A 23,815-nucleotide genomic window follows, 5' to 3' on the forward strand; every position below is an offset into this window, starting at 1 on the left:
GAACCTGCAAAAAATAGAATTGTTTAATAGACAATTACAAAATGTTCCATAATAGACTTACCACTCAATTATTTATAGAAATCTTCCATTTTCAAATCACAAAAAGCTATAAATGAATCATACCACAAATCATTTTTTTGTATTAATGAGAACTTAATCGGTACATATACTAAGTGCAAGTACTTTTGGAATCACCACTCCACCAATACACTAAACAGTAACATTCAAATTGCACTTTCAAATGGTCCAAATTTTGATAAATAAGGGCAAACTATAAATCAGCTAATTGAAGTTATTTAAATTAAGAATAGACGCAGTGCATAGCCATAAACAGAGAACAAAAAGATACGAAACACATAAATCGATATCGAACTGATAATGCCATGGAAAAAACCCAAAAGACTCCATAAAATAAACAGCAACAAAAATGCATATGTTGAAAATTATTTTTATTAATTTCATATACAGTTGTAAGAACGGTGCCAAGCACCAGAGTGTCAATCGTGATAACAGCTAAATGTCAGTTCTACTTATAGACTCCAAACTCAAGAATTCTTTTCATAAACTGGTAGTATAGTCCAAACTCTCAAGTCTATTTTGAGTCCTTTCACGTTACAGTTTCGCTGGTATCATTTCAATACAAATAGTTCTTAATTCGTCAAAACGATTATGTTATTCTACGCTACTGACGTATACAAATTGTCTAGCATCTTTACTTATATCAGCCAAACATTGCATTGATAATTTTCAATTATTCAAAAGCAACAAATTTTTAAACTCACATTTGGTATTGTGAAATAAATTAAAATCACCAAGCACAAAACCCTTTCTGTATCTGACAAGATGAATAAAAATCTGAATTCGAACTACGTTTAAATGATGACGATGTATTGTATGTGGATGGTGTAATGAATGATTGTCCTCCTGATAGTGATTGCGAAACCGGAAATAGTGAATCGCTTCCGAATGACTGCATGGCTGCAGGAAATTGCATTCTTGTCATTCCGAATGTGGATACAGGAGACAGAGAAATTTGATGTGAGTAGTGAGGTTTTGTATGCATAAGAGATTCTTTCATTGAGTATGGATATAATCCAGTTGGCGATGATGTCATAGGTACATATCCATTATTATGTCGTGCGTAGAATTGATTAGATGAGCCATCGACAGTTCTCACAGAACTTTTTCTTGCTCTTCGCCTTGCATTTCGACGCCTGAAGTCTCCTTTAGCAAAATCCTCAATACATGCTAAGTGAATTGACCAATAGTTGCCTTTGCCGTTATCAGACCGGCCATTTTTCACGAAACATTCGTTGAGAGAAAGATTATGCCGTATGCTGTTCCTCCATGCTTTTTCTTTGTTATTGTAGAAGGGAAAATTATCCATTATGTATTGATATATATCAATCAGTACTAGTTTCTTGCTCGGTTTACTCAGTATTGCTATAGAAATCATAGCGATGTACGAGTGTGATGGCTTCTTGTTGCTGTTACTTGTACATAATATATTCTTGATTGATCTGTCTAACGATAACTGAATCTACAAAAATAAACAGAAATGTTATAGAAAAAAAAACCAAACAAAAAATATTTAGAAATAACGATGAAATTAATTAATATCATTATCAATATTGACATTTTGCAACAAAAAAAGCTGTTGGTTTGCTTATTATTGAATACATGTATAAATGTTAATATATTTCACCCTCTATTTAAGATAATAAATATCTCATTTCTTTCAATATAGCATAAGATTCCTCTACCAATTTAAAGACATTTTCATTTAAAAATACAACATACCTGTGCAATAGATTCATCACTGTCACTGTGGTTACTTTCACTTTCACTTGTACATAGAGACGGTGTCCACAACTCATCCCCATCGCTTGAGAAAGAATCTCGTTTAACTCTTTCTGTATCTGTATTGTTCAAATGATAAATGCTTAAATGTGTTTTATTCATAATTCCTGAATTTAGTTGAGCACTCGTGTTGAGAAAAGATCACTTATATTGTTTGAGTTACAGAATATATACCAGACAAACCTGTTATTTTTCACAGTTTTGAGTCACGTGATCTAACTCAAATGGCATTGTTTTTAAAATTAACAGGTCATTTTGTTGAATAAAAAATATGTTGACAGTTGACGTACAAATTTTACTTATAATTTACAAAAATATTATGTTTGAAAATATTAATATAGATAATACCAAAAGTTACGTCATCAAATAAAGAATGAAAAATATGAAGACATAAAAAAAAGGATGAATACGACACAGAAAGAGATGAGTCACCTCACAAAAAGTGGACTGAACGAACGCACTGAGGTTGACAAACTAGTGATAACTGTAAAGGAACTTTATATTCAGAACACTTTGCCATAGACACATCTTTTGTGCTTTTGTGCTTTTGGCCTTTTTGTTCAACTGGGTCACCAGCAATACTGGGTGACTATAATTTTACCGAGAGTATCTCGTGTTTCTGTGATATATTCTGTTTGCCTTTTTCCAGTGTCAGTGTTGGCGTACTTATTACAGAATTAGTGTTGGAAAACAAAGTTGTTCTTTTGCTCTTTTTGTTGATTACTATCACACGTTTAATATTATTTTCCTTCTAAAGATATATATATGATCGTTTCTGATGGACTTATTCTTGGTACACATGTTGTATACGTGACCATCAAATCACTTGTTTTCATACCTCATACTCTATTTATACGACACTAATAAGTATATATCATCAACACATACATAACCAATGCATTTCAAACAGCTTAACGGTTGGTTTGTGATGTTTGAAACCATATGCTATATTCTATACTAAGGCTTTTCTACCTCAGGAACAGATTACCTTGGCTGGATTTGGCAAAACTTTTAGGAATTTTGGTCCTCAATGATCTTCAACTTCGTACTTTATTTGGCCTTTTTAACTTATTTGGATTCGAGTGTCACTGATGAGTTTTTTGTAGACGAAACGCGCGTTTGGCGTATATACTAAATGTAGTCCTGGTATCTATGATGAGCTTATCTATTACCTGTAGTTGGTATTGAATTGTATATATGATTTAGAACTTTCCAACTGACAAAGACCCTCCAATATTGAATAACTATGTGTTGCTCCGTTAGTTGTCTTATCAATGTAAACTTACTTTCTACGTCAAATATGAATATATCTTTATTACAAATTGGCATATAATAGAATTTGCACTGATTAATTCATAGAAAGTTTCACTATAAAATTCATAATAAAATATGAATGGTTTCAAAACAATATTTTTGCATTCAAACAACATTCTATCAATATATTTTTCTAATTACAATCCCCTTGATACAATAAACAATATAAATTATTTGACCTATAAATGGAAATAACCTTTCAGCAAATATCAGGAAATAAGGCGCATAAAACTAATAATTAAAATGAATCACATTAAAATGTTGTATTCGAAGAGAATATGGTAAAATATAAAGGACTTTGTCATTTTCAACATTTAATAATATTTTGTTTAAGTTATACTTTTTAAACAATTGACATAAAAGGATGTGATATGATGACCAATGAGACAGCTCTAAACCAAAGACCAAACGACGTAAAGGAATGAAACTATATGTCACTCGAAATTTGAAAGTGTTTAAATAATATACTAGTTTGTTTTTCACGTAAAAAAAATTGTAGTCGCACGCTTCCTTGAATTTGAATTGCATTATGGGTACATTGTTTTGTAATTCCGGATGATGTACATAGAATGTGTTAGGTGTATGGTACAAAGATGTAACGTTAAATGACACGTGGTGTATTGTGTAATGTTGTTGATGTGTGGTGAATGGTATGAATTAGTGTGGTGTAGAAAGAAGCTTACACATTTCAAGGACTGTAAAGCAACGGGCTAAGTTCACCTTATATTTAGTTTTAAATTATTATCAAAAGGCCTTATATTTATATGAATAAGTTAAGACTCATTAATGATGATGATATGAAATGTCAAAAATACCTTTCCTCTATATAAGACACCTCAGTTGAAATCGTATCAAACCAATTAAACTTAAAAATAATAACAAAGTTGATGAGTCACTGTTTTATAATCAAACATTGCGAAAAGTTGTATAAAAATTGTGCAAGTTTTTGCTATAAGCTATTTATGCAAATGTGTATGTGTCCATATCTGTATAACCTTTTGCTCTGAATAAATATATGCAGTAAATTGTAAGTTTTATTTAAAGCTACGCATTGAAAGCAAATTTATATTCATTTTGTGTGAAGCTATTAAAATTTTAAAAGTTAATTTAAAATGAGCCAAGAATACGATAGGCTTAAATAACTTATCAGTGTCAATGATTATGCACAGAGAATCATATTAAAAAGGTGGCTTCATAGAATAAATAAAATCATCATAGATACCAGGGCTAAATTAAGTATACGCCAGACGCGCGTTTCGTCTACAAAAGACTCATTAGTGACGCTCGAAACCAAAAAAGTTTAAAAGGCCAAAGAGAACACAGTAAAAGATACTTTATCATTTCAACGTTTAATAAAAAAAAAGTCTTGAAAACCATTAAACAATAAATCATATGTTGTACCATTTAATTCTGAAACAAATAAGATAAAAAAAAAGATGTGTTATTATTGTAAATGAGACGACTATCAATCAACAACAAACGACGTAAAAGTAAGACACTATAGGTCATTTTATGGCCTTCGTGCTAAATTTTTTAAATTATTGTTCAATACTTCTCGTCAACATATTGTTGAAGGAGTTATGAAGGGATAATTACAAATCAACAGCAGTTTAAGGCATTTGAATGTCACTTGACTTTCTAAAAATGTCAGCGGCTGTCATATATAAATAGACTTCATCATTATTATGACTTACATTTGTCATCAGTCACAAATGAATAAGAATATGATTATTTATTACTTTGGGTTCACTATGACATCACTAATCCAAAATAGTGACGTTATGAAATGAACATAAGTAGTGACTAACTGTAGACATGTCCTTGCACAGTCTGTAGTAACTTTCATGATCGAAATGAGTATCTCGTACAAGTAAATGATGTTTCGTTTAATTTCACAAGCAGTTTTTTTTTGTCGTAAAAAAAGTCCAATTTTAGCACTTCTCCTCCAAGTATCCGTTATCAAGACCCTCTGTTGACTCAAGCCCATTTTTTTACCACTAAAATGTTTTCCATATATATTTTTATGTACATGAATTATAAGATGTTTAAGGATAATTTTTTAAACGAAAGACGAAAGATACAAGAGGTACAGTCAAACTCGTATATGGAAAACAAACTGACAATGCCATGGCTAAAAATGAAAAGGACAAAAAGACAGACAATATCACACATGACACAACAAAGAAATCTAAAGAATATACAACACGAACCTCACCAAAAACTAAGGGTGATCTTAAGTGCTCCGGAAGGGTAAGCAGATCCTACTCCACATGTGGCACCCGTCGTGTTGCTTTTCAAACCCGGTCAATAGTCTTCTTCGGTAGGTCACATTTATGAAAGGGAAGGGGATTGTAGTTACGACGTAAGGAACATATCCGATATCATTTGTGAAACGGTTATTCCATAACGGTCAACCAACTCGTGATGGCGTACGTAAAATTTACGAAGAGATGATCTCATCTTCACCATTTGGAACTCTTGATTTGATAGCTTCCTTGTGAGCAACAACCCTCAGTCAAGAAAATCATGATAGGAAATATAAGCACGGGAATGTCGTATCAATTGGGAGATATATACACCGTATGCAGGTGCTGCTGGAATGTTGCTACTTATAAATGGAGAGTTCTCTCTCTCTTTTGTCGCCGAGTTTTGTTTTCAATCGACCCTCACTGTCAATTTCTAGATGTAAGTCAAGATATGAGGCCGGGTTTACTGTATCTGTTGTATCCTTTATCTCTAGTTCAATGGGATAGATGCATTCGACAAAATCACCAAATTTTGAATTATTTAGTGAAAGAACTTCATCTTTATAGCCGGGCTACAATTCGCTCCCATTGGAATGTCGATATTCTGTTGAAAAACACGTCCTCCGAACGTTCAGATATGTTGTCAATTAAAGTATGAAAAGCTTCTTATTGTATTAGGGTTGGCTTGGCCAAATGCTGAGTTAGTACTTATGCCTCCCTGGTTTGATGATATGAACATTCCTGTAGCAAATGAATCCCAAAAACGCTTTAACGAACAAAATTAAAAAGTGTTCATTTCAATTAAGAATTGTGAAAATATACCATTGCATCTTAAGCAAAACCTGTGTTGCAGTTAATTTCCCACACTATTTCATTAATGTATCAATGGTGATTCCATAAATATTCATGCATATCAAAATCTTATCTCTTAAACTGCATTGAAATACAATGTTTTAAAATCAATATAAAACTGGGGCCTTGCGGATTGGCTATGTTCATTGATGAAGACCGTACGGTTACCTATACATGAATAAAGTCAAATCCATAAAACTCCGACGAAAATTCAAGTCTCTTATCAAAAGTAAATTTCTATGGAATTTGGTCTTTTGAAGATAGCGGTCTCAATATCTAATATACCACATCTTCTTTGTTATTTGTAATTGATATCTCCTTCATAAATGTCATACGATTGAAAGGCATTTAAAAATCAATTCTAAGGCATCGGCTATTTCATAGAAATATTATCTAAAACTCATAACTAGATAGAACGGGTCAAAATATATTTTTCTATATAGGTAAATTTCATTTATATATTTTCGAGCTTATTATCACCTTAGTACATTCAGCAATTTAATTACATGAACTGTTATCAGTAAGTTTATAAAGCCAAAGTAAAGGTTACAATAAAAATGTATAAACATGTATGTCTGAAAAATGATAATGTGTGATAACAGTAACCTTTTCAGCTTTTAAAATTAAAATTAGGACTGTCTTTGATTATTTCATGAGAAATAAAACTTACAAAATACTTTTTTTTTCAATCACAAAAATTAATAAATGGATCATACCACAAATTCCAACCAATTATGCATGTGTATTTGTGTGACCTCATAGCTGTACACAATAAATTATATACCCTTCTTAAATTCCCGCTCCATGTGCACATTAAACAGTAATTTTAATTGCACTTTTAAATGATCCTTAGATTGATAACAATACTCATAAGTTGAAAAAAAAACCTGATATTGCCCTTGGAAAAAAACATCCAAAAGACTCCGTAGAAATTAAAATAAAAAGCAACAAAAATGCAAATGTAATCAATTGTGTTTAATAATTTTATAGACAGTTGTAGAAACGGTGCCAAGTACCAGAGTATCTGTCCTGATATCAGCTAAATGTCAATACTACTTTTTGACCTTAAACTCAAGAATTCTATACATAAACTGTTACTATATAGTCTTATCACTCAAGTACAATTGTCTCCTTTCACGATGCAGTTTTGTAGGTATAATTCCTAACCAAAAATTCTTTAGTTCGTCAAAACAAATATGATAGTCTACGCTGATGACGTATACAAATTGTCTAACATCTTTACTACTATCAGCAAAGCATTGCATTCAATTTGACAATTTTCAATCATTCAAAAGCTACAATTTTTCGTAAAGTGAGATAGATTGAAATCACCAAGCAGAAAACCCTCTCTGTATTTTACAAGATGAATAAAAAGCTGAATTCGTTGTAGGTTTAAATGATGACGACGTACAGTATGTTGCTGGAGCAATAAATGATTGTCCTGATAACGATTGTGAGACTGGAAAGAGTGAATCGCTTCCATATGACTGCATGGCTGCAGGAAATTGCGTTCTTGTCATTCCGAATGTTGACACAGGAGACAAAGAAATTTGATGTGAGAAGTGAGGTTTTGTATGCATAAGGGATCCTTTCATTGAGTATGGATATAATACAGTTGGCGATGATGTCATAGGTACATATTCATTATTATGTCGTGCGTAGAATTGATTAGATGAGCCATCGACAGTTTTTACAGAACTTTTTCTTGCTCTTCGTCTTGCATTTCGACGCCTGAAGTCTCCTTTTGCAAAATCCATGCAATACATGCTAAGTGAATTGACCAGTAGTTGCCTTTGCCGTTATCAGACCGGCCACTTTTCACGAAACATTCGTTGAGAGAAAGATTATGTCGTATGCTGTTCCTCCATGCTTTTTCTTTGTTATTGTAGAAGGGGAAATTATCCATTATGTATTGATATATATCATTTAGTAATAGTTTCTTACTCGGTTTACTCAGTATTGCCATCGAAATCATAGCGATGTACGAGTGTGATGGCTTCTTTTCGGTGGTACTTGAAGACAAGATATCCTTGATTGATCTGTCTAACGATATCTGAACCTACAAAAATAAACAGAAATGTTATAGAAAATTACCAAATACAAAATATATAAGAAATAAAAAGAAAGGGATAAATATTAAAAATAACGATGATATTAATGAGTATCATTATCAATATTGACATTTTGCAACAAATAAACTTGAGCCGTTGATTTGCTTATTGTTCAATTCATAAACTTCTTTTTTTTAATATAGTAAAAGATTCCTCAAACAATTTAAAGATATTTTCATTTAAAAATATAACATACCTGTGCAATAGATTCATCACTGTCACTGTGGTTACTTTCGCTTTCACTTGTATATAGTGACGGTGTCCACAATTCATCCCCATCGCTGGAGAAAGAATCTCTTTTTACTCTTTCTGTTCGTCCACTGTTCAAGAAGTGAATGCTTAAATGTGAATTATTCATGACTCTAAAATTTATTGTAGCAATCGTGTTGAGAAAAGATTACAGAATGATTTATACTGTTGGCGTTACAGAATATATACCAGCAAACCTGTTATTTTTCACAGTTTTGAGTCACGTGAACTTATTCAAATGGCATTGTTTTTAAATTAACGGGTCATTTTGTTGAATGAAAAATATGTTGACAGTTGGGAGTACAATTAGTATTTATAATTATCTAAAATATTTTGTTTGAAAATATTAATACATATAATACCAAAAGTAACGTCATCAAGAGCACAAAATGGAAGAAGAATCTATAAAATATAAAAAAAGGGAAAAAAAAACACAGAAAAAAATTAGCCACCTCACAAATAGTGGCATAAACGAACGACCTAAGGTTGACGAACTTGCAAGAACTTTAAAGGAATTATGCAGAACACATTTACATTGCCAGACACATCTTTTACATTATGGACCTTTTATCTTAACCTAGTCAGCAATACTGCATGATTATTAGTCAATTAGTGTATTATCCGCCCAATATCTCAGTTTCAGTAGACTATGTTCCTGCTTTTTTTCAGTGTCAGTTTTAATGTACTTATTACAGAATTAAGGTTGCAAGACCTTAATTAAAGTTGTCCTTTTGATGATTTTGTAATCTCTTTTTTTTTTTATCATTACTGTCAAATGTTTCATATCAATTTGCTCCTAAAAATGTATTGATGATTGTTTCTGATGGATTTATTCAGAGAACACATGATGTGGACATAAACACAATATCATTCGTTTTTATACCTCATACTCATTTACGTTTGTGGTGATGTCTGATACCATATGTAGAATTCTATTACCTTTATTTAGTAAGGAATTATAAATGTGATTAAGAACTAACCAACTGATAACGACCCACCATTATTGTATAAATAGGTGTTGCTCGTTTGTAATCTTATCAACCGAAACTAACGTTCTCCGATGAGTATATATATGAATATATATTAATAGGAAATTACAAATCTGTCCATAATAGTATTTGCACTGATTAATTCATAGCAATTTTCACTATCAAATTCCTATTGAAATATGAATGGGTTCAAAACAATATTGTTTCCTTCAAACAACATTCCAAAAATATATTTTTCTGTTTACGATCATTTTTAAACAATTAACAATGTAAGCAATTTGCAAGCCCTATAGATATAAATGACCTTTCGACAAATACAAGGTATTAAGGCTCTCTAAATTTACTGATTTGATGTTCCTCTCAACTAATATTACATGCAGTGAACGACAAAACACAGTATAACTTAAATGATATTAAAAAGTGCAAAAAATCAAATAAATAGTCAGATGGTAATGTTTTAACTTGCTTAGTTTGTCAGTAATTTTTAGTGAATTTGTTTTTTTAAATTCTTGCGGAAGGTATAACGTGTTGTTTACGCAATACTTAATCAATTCTGTATTGTGGTTTTATCATACGTCGTTGTCCTGGTAAAAATGGTGCGTTCGGCAATCATATATTTTGAAAATTAGAAAACAATCGATATACACTGTAAAGAAAAGTGCAATATCAAGAGAAGAATTTAATTCGTGTGTTGAACTTTTCAGTTATTAAGACTAATTTGAGAGAAGAAGAGAATATATTTTAGGACTATTTTTAAAATGTTGCCTTATAAGGGTGTATATTGACAATCCTACCACATCTTCTTTTTTATATACAGCTCAGGTAATGTAATATTTAAAAAGAAATGTGTTATACATTTAACAATTGTGTTTTGTAGCAGGAAAAACTAATCCCGTGACCCCTTATTTTGTTTATATTTTCGTAAATCACTTTAAAAAGGTTTACATTTTAAATTTTGTATTTAGATTTTGTTCTTTTTCACATATTTGTGTTTTTCGTGTTTCATCTATTCAAGTTATATAGATATAAATACAGACCTCTCTCTTATTCAATATAACTCAGAAGTAAACTGACTGATAACATATAGCTGCAAAAAATATGTTTAAAAAATTCCAACCTTATTGTTCTTTTTTTAACTTTGGAACTGGAAAGTTTTATGTCCAAAAAGTAAAATCACAAAAATACTGAACTCAGAGGAAAATCAATTAGGAAAGTCTATAATCACACGGCAAAATAAAATAACAAAACGCATCAAAAACGAATGGACAAGAACTGTCATATTCCTGACTTGGTACAGGCTTTTTCAAATGTAGAAAATGGTATATTAAAATCTATAGCGCTAATCCTCTCACTTTAATAACAATCTCATCAAATTCCGTTATATTTACATGATGCGTTAAATAAACAGTCACAATTAATAAAATAGTCAAAATATGGGTACATCAGTCATCATCGTATAACAATTTTAAAAGGGGACAATTTAATCCAAGCGACACCTGTCTTATCCATGAAATGTTCATGCTCTCCGGCATTTGAATGTGTTTAAATGATATACTTGTTTGTTTTTCAAGTAAATAAATAATTTTATAGTCGCACACTTTCTTTGAATTTATATTGCATTATGGGTAATTCCAGATGATGTATATAGAATGTGTAAGGTGTATGGTACAAAGGTGTAACGTTAAATGACACAGGGTATACGGTGTAATGTTTTTGTGGTATGTGGTGAATGGTATGCATGGGTATGGTGATAGTAAAAAGTTTAAACACTCCAAGGACTGTAAAACCACAGACTACGTTCACCTTATATTTCATTCTTAAATGTTGAATAAAAGACACTATATTTATTTTTAATAAGTTGAAACTCATTTTAGGTTTATGATTTGAAATGTCAAAAATATCTTTCCTCTATATAAGACACATCAGTTGAAATCGTATCAAACCAGTTAAATCCAAAAATAATAACAAAGTTGACGAGTCACTGTTTTATGATCAAACATTGCGAAAAGTTGCATCAAAATTGTGCAAGATTTTGCTTTAAGCACTTTATGCAAATGTGTATGTGTCCATTTCTGTTTAACCTTTTGATCTGAATAAATATATGCAGTTAATTGTAAGTTTTATTTAAAGGTACGCATTGAAAGCAAATGTATATTCATTTTGTGTGAAGCAATTAAAATTTTAACAAGTTTATTTAAAATGAGCCAGAAATACGTTAGGCTTTAATTACAAATATGTGCCAATGATTATGCACAGAGAATAAATTACTTAAAACGAATCATATTAAAATGTTGGATTCATAGAATAAAGGGAGCATAGACAAAAATACTTATCATTTCAACGTTTAATAAAAAAGGTCGTGAAAACCATTAAACAATAAGTCATATGTTGTACCATTTAACACTGAAACAAAGAAGATAAAAACGATGTGATATTTTTGCAAATAACACAACTATCAACCAAAACCAAACGACGTAACAGTAAGAAACTACAGGTCACTCTTTGGCCTTCGTGCTAATTTTTTAAATTTTTGTTCAATACTACTCGTCAACATATTGTTGAAGGTGTTATGAAGTGATAAAGTACAAATCAACAGTAATTTGAGGCATTTGAATGTCACTCGACTTTCTCAGAATGTCAGCGGCTGCCATATATATATAGACTTCATCATCATTATGACTTACATTTGTCATCAGTCACAAATGATTAAGAATATAATTATTTATTACATTGGTTCACTATGACACCACTAGTTGAAAATAGTGACGTTATGAAATGAACATTAGTAGTGAATAGTTGTAGACATGTACGTATGCAGTGTGTAGTAATTTCATGATCAAAATGAGTGTCTCGTACAAGTAAATACTGTTTCGTTTACTTTCACAAGTTTAATTCTGTTGTAAAAAATAGTGCAATTTTAGCACTTCTCCTCCAAGTATCCATTATCAAGACCCTCTGTTGACTCAAGCCCATTATTGTTTAGTACCACTAAAATGTTTTCCCTAAGTGTTTTTATGTACATGTGAATTATGAGAAGTATAAGGGTAATTCTTTAATAGAGGTACGAAAGATACAAGAGGGACAGTCAAACTTGTAAATCGAAAATAAACTGATAACGCCACGGCTAGTATGAAAAGGACAATCACGCAAACAAATAGCACACATGACACAACATTGAAAACTATAGAATATACAACAAGAACCCCACCAAAAACTAGGGTGATTTCAGGTGTTCAGGAAGGGTACGCAGATCATGTTCCACATGTGGCACCCGTCGTGTTGCTTATAAAATCCGGTAAATAGTCAAATTCGGTAGGTCACATTTATGAAATGGAAGGGGGATTGTAGTTACGACGTAAGGAAAATATCCGATATCATTTGTGAAACGGTTATTCCATTACGGTCAATCAACTCTTGATGGCGTCCGTAAATTTTACAAAGAGATGATTTCAACTTCACCATTTGGAACTCTTGATTTAATAGCTTCCTTGTGAGCAACAACCATCTATCAAGAAAATCGTGATAGGAAATACAAGCACAGTAATATCGTATCAATTTGGAGATATAAACACCATATGCAGGTGCTGCTAAAATGTTGCTACTTAGAAATGGAAATTTCACAATAGAAAATCATTTCTTTTGTCGTAGAGTTTTGTTTTCAATCTCCCCTCATTGTCAATTTCTAGATGTAAGCCAAGATCTAATGCCGACTTTACTGTATCTGTTGTATCCTTTATCTCTAGTTCAATGGGATAGATGCATTCGACATAGTCACCAAATTTTGAATTATTTAGTAAAAGAACATCATCTAAATAGTGTAAAGAAGAATTTTTGACCTACCAAATTAGACTTTTTACCGGATTTGTAATCACATAAGCAACACGACGGGTGCCGCATGTGGAACAGGATCTGCTAACCCTTCCGGAGCACCTCATATCACCCCTAGTTTTTGGTGGGGTTCGTGTTGTTTATTCTTTAGTTTTCTATGTTTTGTCATGTGTACTATTGTTTTTCTGTTTGTCTTTTTCATTTTTAGCCATGGCGTTGTCAGTTTGTTTTAGATTTATGAGTTTGACTGTCCCTTTGGCATCTTTTGTCCCTCTTTTAAAGGATATTGCTAACTTTTTATCTTTCTTTCTTATAATTTCCTATATGGAGCCAGCCTCATAATAATAAAGAAATAAGTCGGTAAGAAGAGGGGCACCATTTTTTCCCATTGGAATGCCGATAGTCCTCCGAACATAACAAATATGTTGTCAATTAAAGAATGTTTAGTTTCACATTGTAATAGGGTTGGCTTGGCCAAATGCTACGTTAGTATGTATGCCTCCCTGGTTTGATGATATGAGCATTCCTGTAGCAAAAGAATCCCGAAAACTCTTTAACGTACAAAACTAAGAAAGAGTTAATTTTAATTAAAAATTGTGAAAATATACCATTGCATCTTAAGCAAAACCTTTGTTGCAGCTAATTTCTCACACTATTTCGTTGATGAATCAATGATGATTCCATAAGTATCCATGCATATCAAAACCTAATCTCTTAAGCAGCATTAAAATACAATGCTTTAAAAGCAATATAAAACTGGGGCCTTGCGGATTGGCTCTGTTCATTGATGAAGGCCGTACGGTGACTTGTACATGAATAAAATAAAACCACAAAAAACTCCGACGAAAATTCAAGCTTAAGTCCCTAATCAAATGCAATTTCTGTGTCATTTGGTCTTTTGAAGATAGCGGTCTCAATGTCTATTATACCACATCTTTTTTTGCTATTTGTAATTAATATCTCCTTAATAAATGTCATACGATTGATAGGCATTTAAAAATCAATTATAAAGCATCAGCTATTTCATAACAAGCTAGAACGGGTCAAAATATATTTTTCTATAAAACTAAATTTCATAAATATATTTTCAAGCTTATTATCACCTGAATACAGTTAGCAATTTAATAACATGAACTGTTATTAGTAAGTTTATAAAGCCAAATTAAAGGTTACAATAAAAATGTATAAACATGTATGTCTGAAAAATGATAATGTGTGATAACAGTAACCTTTTCAGCTTTTAAAATTAAAATTAGGGCTGTCTTTGATTATTTCATGAGAAATAAAACCTATAAAATACTTTTATTTTTCAATCACAAAATTCAATAAATGAATCATACCACAAATTCCAACCAATTATTCATGTTTATTTTCATGCCCTTATAGCTGTACACAATAAAGTGTATGCCCTTTTAAAATTCCCGCTCCATGTGCACACTAAATAGTAATTTTAATTGCACTTTTAAATGAACCTTAGATTGATAACAATACTCATCAGTTGAAAAAAAACTGATATTGCCCTTGGAAAAAAACATCCAAAAGACTCCGTAGAAATCAAAATAAAAAGCAACAAAAATGCAAATGTAATCAATTGTGTTTAATAATTTTATAGACAGTTGTAGAAACGGTGCCAGGTACCAGAGTATCTGTTCTGATATCAGCTTAATATCAATACCATGTATTGACCTTAAACTCAAGAATTCTATACATAAACTGTTACTATATAGTCATATCACTCAAGTACAATTGTGTCCTTTCACGATGCAGTTTTGTAGGTATAATTCCAAAACAAAAAGTCTTTAGTTCGTCAAAACAAATATGTTAGTCTACGCTGATGACGTATACAAATTGTATAGTATCTTCACTAAGCTTTATCAAACACTTAATTTTCAATTATTCAAAAGCAGCAAAATCTTAAACCAACACTTGGTAATGTGGGATAAGATTTAATCACCAAGAAGAAAACTCTTTCTGTATCTGACAAGATGAATAAAAAACATTAGAGTTCGGTTTGAATGATGACGATGTACTGTATGTGCATGGAGCAATACATGATTGTTCTCCTGATAACGATTGCGAAACCGGAAATAGTGAATCGCTTCCAAATGATTGCACGGTTGCTGGAAATTGCATTCTTGTTATTCCGAATGTAGATACAGGAGACTGAGTTATTGGATGTGAGTAGTGAGGTTTTGTGTGCATCGGTGATCCTTTCATTGAGTATGGACAGAATCCAGTTGGTGATGATGTCATAGGTACATATCCATTATTATGTCGTGCGTAGAATTGATTAGATGAACCATCGACAGTTTTTACAGAACTTTTTCTTGCTCTTCGCCTTGCATTTTGACGCCTGAAGTCTCCTTTTGAAAAATCCTCAATACATGCTAAGTGAACAGACCAATAGTTGCCTTTGCCGTTATCAGACGGGCCATTTTTCACGAAACATTCGTTGAGAGAAAGATTATGTCGTATGCTGTTCCTCCATGCTTTTTCTTTGTTATTGTAGAAGGGAAAATTATCCATTATGTATTGATATATATCAATCAGTACTAATTTCTTGCTCGGTTTACTCAGTATTGCCATTGAAATCATAGCGATGTACGAGTGTGATGGCTTCTTGTTGGTGTTACTTGTACATAATATATTCTTAATTGATCTGTCTAACGATAACTGAACCTACAAAAATAAACAGAAATGTTATAGAAAATTACCAAATACAAAATATATAAGAAATAAAAAGAAAGGGATAAATATTTAGAAATAAAGATGATATGTATTAATATCATTATCAATATTGACATTTTGCAACAAAAAAAAGCTGTTGGTTTGCTTATTATTGAATACGTGTATAAATGTAAATATATTTCGCCCTTTATTTAAGATAATAAATATCTCGTTTCCTTTAATATAGCATAAGATTCCTCTACCAATTTAAAGACATTTTCATTTAAAAATACAACATACCTGTGCAATAGATTCATCACTGTCACTGTGGTTACTTTCACTTTCACTTGTACATAGAGACGGTGTCCACAACTCATCCCCATCGCTTGAGAAAGAATCTCGTTTGACTCTTTCTGTATCTGTGTTGTTCAAATAATAAATGCTTAAATGTGAATTATTCATAATTCCTAAATTTAGTTGTGCAATCGTGTTGAGAAAAGATCACAGAATGACTTATTTTGTTTGAGTTACAGAATATATACCAGACAAACCTGTTATTTTTCACAGTTTTGAGTCACGTGATCTAACTCAAATGGCATTGTTTTTAAAATTAACAGGTCGTTTAGTTGAATAAAAAATATGTTGACAGTTGAAGTACAAATAGTACTTATAATTTACAAAAATATTATGTTTGAAAATATTAATATAGATAATACCAAAAGTCACGTCACCACATAAAGAATGAAAAATATGAAGACATGAAAAAAGGATAAATACGACACAGAAAGAGATGAGTCACCTCACAAAAAGTGGACTAAACGAACACACTGAGGTTGACAAACTAGTGATAACTGTAAAGGACCTATATATTCAGAACACTTTGCCATAGACACATCTTTTGTGCTTTTGTGCTTTTGGCCTTTTTGTTCAACTGGGTCACCAGCAATACTGGGTGACTATAATTTTACCGAGAGTATCTCGTGTTTCTGTGATATACCGGTATTCTGGTTGCATTTTTCCAGTGTCAGTGTTGGCGTACTTATTACAGAATTAATGTTGGAAAACAAAGTTGTCCTTTTGCTCTTTTTGTTGATTACTATCACACGTTTAATATAATTTTCCTTCCAAAGATATATAGATGATTGTTTCTGATGGACTTATTCTTGGTACACATGTTGTAGACGTGACCATTAAATCACTTGTTTTCATACCTCATACTCTATTTATACGACACTAATAAGTATATATCATCAACACATACATAACCAATGCATTTCAAACAGCTTAACGGTTGGTTTGTGATGTTTGAAACCATATGCTATATTCTATACTAAGGCTTTTCTACCTCAGGAATAGATTACCTTAGCTGGATTTGGCAAAACTTTTAGGAATTTTGGTCCTCAATGATCTTCAACTTCGTACTTTATTTGGCCTTTTGGCTTTTTTGGATTCGAGTGTCACTGATGAGTCTTTTGTAGACGAAACGCGCGTCTGGCGTATGTACTAAATTTAGTCCTGGTATCTATGATGAGTGTATCGTGTATCTATTACCTGTAGTTGATATTGAATTGTATATATGATTTAGAACTTTCCAACTGGCAAAGACCCTACAATATTGAATAACTATGTGTTGCTCCGTTAGTTGTCTTATCAAAGTAAACTAACTTTCTCCGTCAAATATGAATATATCTTTATTACAAATTGGCATATAATAGTATTTGCACTGGTTAATTCATAGAAAGTTTCACTATAAAACTCATAATAAAATATGAATGGTTTCAAAGCAATATTTTTGCATTCAAACAATATTCCATAAATATATTTTTCTGTTTACAATCACCTTGATACAATAAACAATATAAATAATTTGACCTTTAAATGGAAATAACCTTTCAGCAAATATCAGGAAATAAAGCGCATAAAACTAATAAATTATAATGAATCATATTAAAAAGTTGTATTCGAAGACAAAAGGAAATATGGTAAATGATAAAGGACTTTGTCACTTTCAACGTTTAATAAAATTAAAGTTATACTTTCATCAAAACCATCAAATAATAAGCCATATTTTGTACCATGACTGAAACAATTGACATAAAAAAGATGTGATATAAGTACCAAATGAAACAGCTCTAAACCAAAGACCAAACGACGTAAAGGGATGAAACTATGTGTCACTCCAAGGCGTTGATGCTAATTTTTGAAATTATTGCTCAATACCACTCGTCAACATATTGCTGAATGTGTTACAAAGTAAAGAGGTCCAAATCAACAATAATGTGTGGCATTTAAAATGTCACTTGACTTTCTCCTAATGTCAGCAGCTGTTATAAATATAGAGACTTTATTATTATTATGACTTACATTTTGTTATCAGTCACATAAGATTAGACTACAAATTAATTATCACTCTAGTTTAATAAGGATAATCATGGTAAAAAAAATGTACGTAACAATTGGAACTTGTGGTGGGTCTAGTTGTCTAACGACACGTTCTAACTCAGCCTCTAGTAAATCTGATGACCGGAATGAGTATCTAAAACATGTGAAAACTGTTTCCTTTCATATCAAAAGCAATTTAATTTCTTGACAAAATGTCGTGCCATTTTTGCACTTCTCCACAAAAAATCTGTTATGAGAACCTCTACTCAAGCATATTTCTTTTAATCACCACAGAAATGTTTTATTATCTGTTTTTAAATCTTCCGTTTTTATTTATATAATTTATTTGGTAAACAAGGGTCGTAATCATATCACAGATTACTCTATATTGTATTAGAGTTGGCTCCTGAAGTGATTTGAATATGCATGTAGTCATTGAATCTAGAAAATGCTTGAAACGTTTAGAAATTTAGAAATATTCATGTTAAACCTTCCGGTCTGTTTAATAATCTTATCCTATAATGTTACCAATTCAACACTGTAAGTACATCTTGGAATATTGTTTTCATTGGTATTAAGATTATTTGTATATCCATTCGCACATTCATGACGCTAAAATCTGTCGATACCTGTATCTAACATTGAACAAGGTCTGGTAGTTCTTTGAATTTAATGACGTCTTAACACTAAATCGGTTGCATTTTGGATGTGTCCTAATTAATGGTTTAGTATTAGATGAATGATTGCTTATATTAATTGTTCTTTGGTCAGTAACTGCGAGTTCTCTCAAGTCTGACGAGTAGAGCCTTTTTCAACTACTTTTAACAGTTTTTTATCATGTTGTTCTGTTACAAAACTGTCATAGTTATTGGGAGGTTGAACTCGTCAAGCTAGTTAACAACGCCACATTCTGTATGTGCCAGTTCTAAGTCAGTGTATGCTGTTATTTAGTTGTTATTGTTTGTCGCTGTGTTTGCATATTTGTTTATCGCTTATTATTTTGTACATTAATTACGCCAATAGTTTTCTCGCTTGAATTGTTTTATATTTCTCATATATATATAACATTTATAGGCGACTATATGGTATGGTCTTTGCTAATTGTTGAAGGCCTAACGGTGAACTATAGATATTAATTTCTATGTCATTTTAGTATCTTTTGTTGAGATGTCTCATTAGCAAACATACCACATCTTCTTTTTATTTGTACTAAACATCTACATCAAGTGTATTAAAGAAATAATATGAAATTAAAAATCCATCCTTAGCATGAAATAATTCATATGTCATAGAAATATTTATTGTAAAATTCATAATAAGCTAGAAATGGGCCAAAAAATAATTTTTCTATTAAACTAAATGTCATAAATAAATTTGTCTGATTATTATCACCTCAGTACTGTAAGCAATGTAATAGTATGTACTGTTATCAGTAAGTGTTTACAAAGTAAAGGTTACAACGACAATATGTGAACCTGTATGCTTCATAACAAATAATGTGTAATAACAGTGCCCTCTTCAGTTTTATAAGATCAAAATTATGGCTGTCTTTCATTACTTCATGAGAAATAAAAAATACAGAAAAATGTTGAATTGTATTATAGATAATTACAAATCGGTCGACAATAGTCTTAATACTCATTTGTTTATAGATAATTTTTTTTTTAAATCACAAAAATCTATCAATGAATCATATTAATTTATTTTTCTATTCATGATGACCTAATAGCTGTATACAATAAAAGTGTATGCAGCTATGGAAATCACTGCTCCATGAAAATACTAAACAGTAACGTTAAAATTGCACCTTGGAATGATCCTAAGATTGCTAAATAAGGGCAAATTATAAACGAGCTAATTGAAGTAATTGTAATCAAGATCAGACACAGTGCATGAACATGTACAGAGAGCCAAAAGATACCAAAGCATTAACATAACTCATAAGTCGAAAACAAACTACTAATGTCATGGGAAAAAACAACCAAAGGACTCTGTAAAAATATAAATAAAACAACAACAAAACTTCAAATGATATAAATTCTTTTTTTATTAATTGTATATACAGTTGTAGGAACGGTGTAATGTTCCAGAGTATCCGTCATGATAACAGCCAAATGTCAATATTCCTTATTGACTTCAAACTCAAGAGTTCTATGCATAAACTGTAACTATAGTCTAATCCCTCAAATACAATTGAGTCTTTTCACGATGCCGTTTTGCAGGTATCATATAAAACAAAATAGTCCTTAGTTCGTCAAAACAATTATGTAAGTCAACGCTGCTGACGTATACACATTGTCTAGTATCTTTACTTAGTTCGGCCATACTGCATGATAATTTTCAATTATTCAAAACCAGCAAAATTTTAAACTCACACTTGGTATTGTGAGATAAATTAAAATCACCAAGCAGAAAACTCTTTCTGTATCTGACAAGATGAATAAAAAACATTAGAGCTCGGTTTGAATGATGGCAATGTACAGTATGTGGATGGTACAATGAATGAGTGCCCTCCCGATAAGGATTGAGAAACTGGAAACAGTGGATCGCTTCCGAATGACTGCATGACTGCTGGCAATTGCGTTCTTGTCGTTCCGAATGTAGATATAGGAGACTGAGTATTTTGATGTGAGTTGTAAGGTTTAGTATGCATAAAGGATCCTTTCATTGAGTATGGATGGAATCCAATTGGAGATGATGTCATTGGTACATATCCGTTATTACTACGTGTGTAGAAATGATTAGATGAGCCATCGACAGTTTTTACAGAACTTTTTCTTGCTGTTCGCCTTGCATTTCGACGCCTGAAGTCTCCTTTTGCAAAATCCTCAATACATGCTAAGTGAACAGACCAATAGTTGCCTATGCCGTTATCAGACCGGCCATTTTTCACGAAACATTCGTTGAGAGAAAGATTATGCCGTATGCTGTTCCTCCATGCTTTTTCTTTGTTATTGTAGAAGGGAAAATTATCCATTATGTATTGATTTATATTTCATTCAGCAATAGTTTCTTGCTCGGTTTACTCAGTATTGCCATTGAAATCATAGCGATGTACGAGTGAGAAGGTTTCTTGGCGGTGGTACTTGAAGACAAGATATCCTTGATTGATCTGTCTAACGATATCTGAACCTACGAAAATAAACAGAAATGTTATAGAAAATAAACCAAACAAAAAATTTAGAAATAAAAAGAGAGGGATCGATATTTAAAAATAATGATGATATTAATTAGTATCATTATCAATATTGACACTTTGCAACATATAAAATGTAATTATTGGTTTGCATATAGTTGAAAACCTGTATATGATATATACATAAACTTCTTCGCCCTTTATTTATTCTAATTTTTTATCAAAGAAATAAATATCTTTTCTTTTAAAATAGCATCAAAAAAATCCTCTACCAATTTACCAACATACCTGTGCAATAGATTCATCACTGTCACTGTGGCTACTTTCACTTTCACTTGTGCAAAGAGACGGTGTCCAAACTTCATCACCTTCGCTTGAGAAAGAATCTCTTTTGACTCTTTCTGTTCGTCCCCTGTTCAAATAATAGATGCTTAAATGTGTATTATTCATGATTCCTAAAATTATAGGAGCAATCTTGTTGGGAGAAAATTACAGAATGACTTATACTGTTTGCGTTACAGAATATATACCAGACAAACCTGTTATTTTTCACAGTTCTGAGTCACGTGATCTGATTCAAATGGCATTGTTTCTAAATTAACGGGTCATACTGTTGAATAAAAATATATTGACAATACAAATTGTATTCATAGTTATAAAAAATATTTTGTTCGAAAATATAGATATTGATAATACCAAAATTAACGTCATGAAGAGCACAAAACTAATCAAAAATAAAGGCAACAGTATACCGCGATAAAGATAGAGAAAAAAAACCAAATCCGGGTTTCAAACTCAAACTGAGGGAAACACATCATATATAAGAGAACTATGACACAACAGAACCACAACATCTTAATCTTGAATGTTTTAGAAATGCCCTAGATTTATTGGTACCAAAAAAAACTCACTGAGGCTTATGCTTTGAAACGTCAAAACTACCTTAGGAGGAGTATTATAAGCAAACTTTCGAATAGTTTTGTCAAAATTGTGTGTGTGTTTGTAAGGTTGTTTTTTTTTTGGGGGGGGGGGGGGGTTAAACACAACTTTATGACACTGTGTATGTGTCATTGAGTATAACCTTCCACTCTGAATAAAATTTCAATTGATAGATAGAGGTCTCGGTGGCCAAGTGGTCTAAGTGGTTACTACTTTAATCACAATTCAGTCAACATTAAAGTTGCTGGTTCGAAACTCGGCATATTGTGTATCATTTAACACTGAAACAATGAACATAAAAGATGTGATATGATTGCCTATGATACAAGTCTCAACCAAAGACCAAACGACGTAAAGGGAAAAAAACTATATTATAACTCTATGGCCTTCAGGCTTATTTTTCAATTATTGTTCAATACTACTCGTCAACATATTGTTGAAGGTGTACCAGAGTAATGTAGTACAAATCAACACCAATTTGTGGCTTTTAAATGTCACTTGTCTTTCTCAAAATGTCAGCAGGTGTCATATATAGACTTTATTATTATGATGACTTACATTTTGTTATAAGTAACATGATTAAAGATATGAGTGTGTTATCAATCTAGATTTGTTACGACACCACTTGTATAAAATGTTGTCGTCATTAACAGATTTGACTGTAGACCTAGTTGTCAAACGACACGTTCGTACACAGCCTGCAGAAACCCTGAGGATCAAAACAAATATGTTAAACACTAGAATACTGTTTCGAATAATATTACAAACAACTGAATTTTTTTTTCATAAACAAAATATATTTTTTGCACTTCTCTATTAGTTTGCCTATTTGTCTAAAGATTGGTTTGGCCATGAAGCTCAAGAAGCATTACATTCGCTTTCAAATTATAAACGTGCTAAGTGAAGTTATTGTAATCAAGATCAGACACAGTGCATGGACATCTACAAAGAACCAAAAGATGCTAAAGTATTAACATAACTCATAAGTCGAAAACAAAATACTAATGCCATGGGTAAAAACAACCAAAAGACGCTGTAAAAAAATCAGCAACAAAACTTCAAATGTTATAAATTCTTGTTTTATTAATTGTATATACAGTTGTAGGAACGGTGTAATGTTCCAGAGTATCTGTCATGATAACAGCCAAATGTCAATATTCCTTATTGACTCCAAACTCAAGAATTATATACATAAACTGTTATTATAGTCTAATCCCTCAAATACAATTGAGTCTTTTCACG

The 23,815-nt window shown here is 31.6% G+C and overlaps 2 protein-coding genes and 1 pseudogene across 2 annotated transcripts; all 3 read right to left on the reverse strand.

The window, feature by feature from the left end:
• Positions 1-808: 808 nt before the first annotated feature.
• LOC134716501 (forkhead box protein fkh-2-like) lies at positions 809-8,741 on the reverse strand. Its single transcript, XM_063579508.1, has 2 exons — positions 8,580-8,741; positions 809-1,540 (listed from the first exon to the last, which is right to left on the reverse strand). Exons 1-2 carry the CDS (start codon positions 8,739-8,741, stop codon positions 809-811), a joined length of 894 nt encoding a protein of 297 aa, XP_063435578.1.
• Positions 8,742-15,399: 6,658 nt separating this feature from the next.
• Positions 15,400-17,130, reverse strand: LOC134716502 (forkhead box protein unc-130-like). Its single transcript, XM_063579509.1, has 3 exons — positions 17,085-17,130; positions 16,417-16,535; positions 15,400-16,128 (listed from the first exon to the last, which is right to left on the reverse strand). The coding sequence occupies exons 1-3, from the start codon at positions 17,128-17,130 to the stop codon at positions 15,400-15,402; spliced, it is 894 nt and encodes a 297-aa protein (XP_063435579.1).
• A 3,531-nt stretch (positions 17,131-20,661) lies between these two features.
• LOC134713810 (forkhead box protein I3-like) lies at positions 20,662-22,103 on the reverse strand (annotated as a pseudogene).
• Positions 22,104-23,815: the final 1,712 nt, after the last annotated feature.

This window comes from Mytilus trossulus, chromosome 4 (assembly GCF_036588685.1).
Source record: "Mytilus trossulus isolate FHL-02 chromosome 4, PNRI_Mtr1.1.1.hap1, whole genome shotgun sequence".
Taxonomy (NCBI): Eukaryota; Metazoa; Mollusca; class Bivalvia; order Mytilida; family Mytilidae; genus Mytilus; species Mytilus trossulus.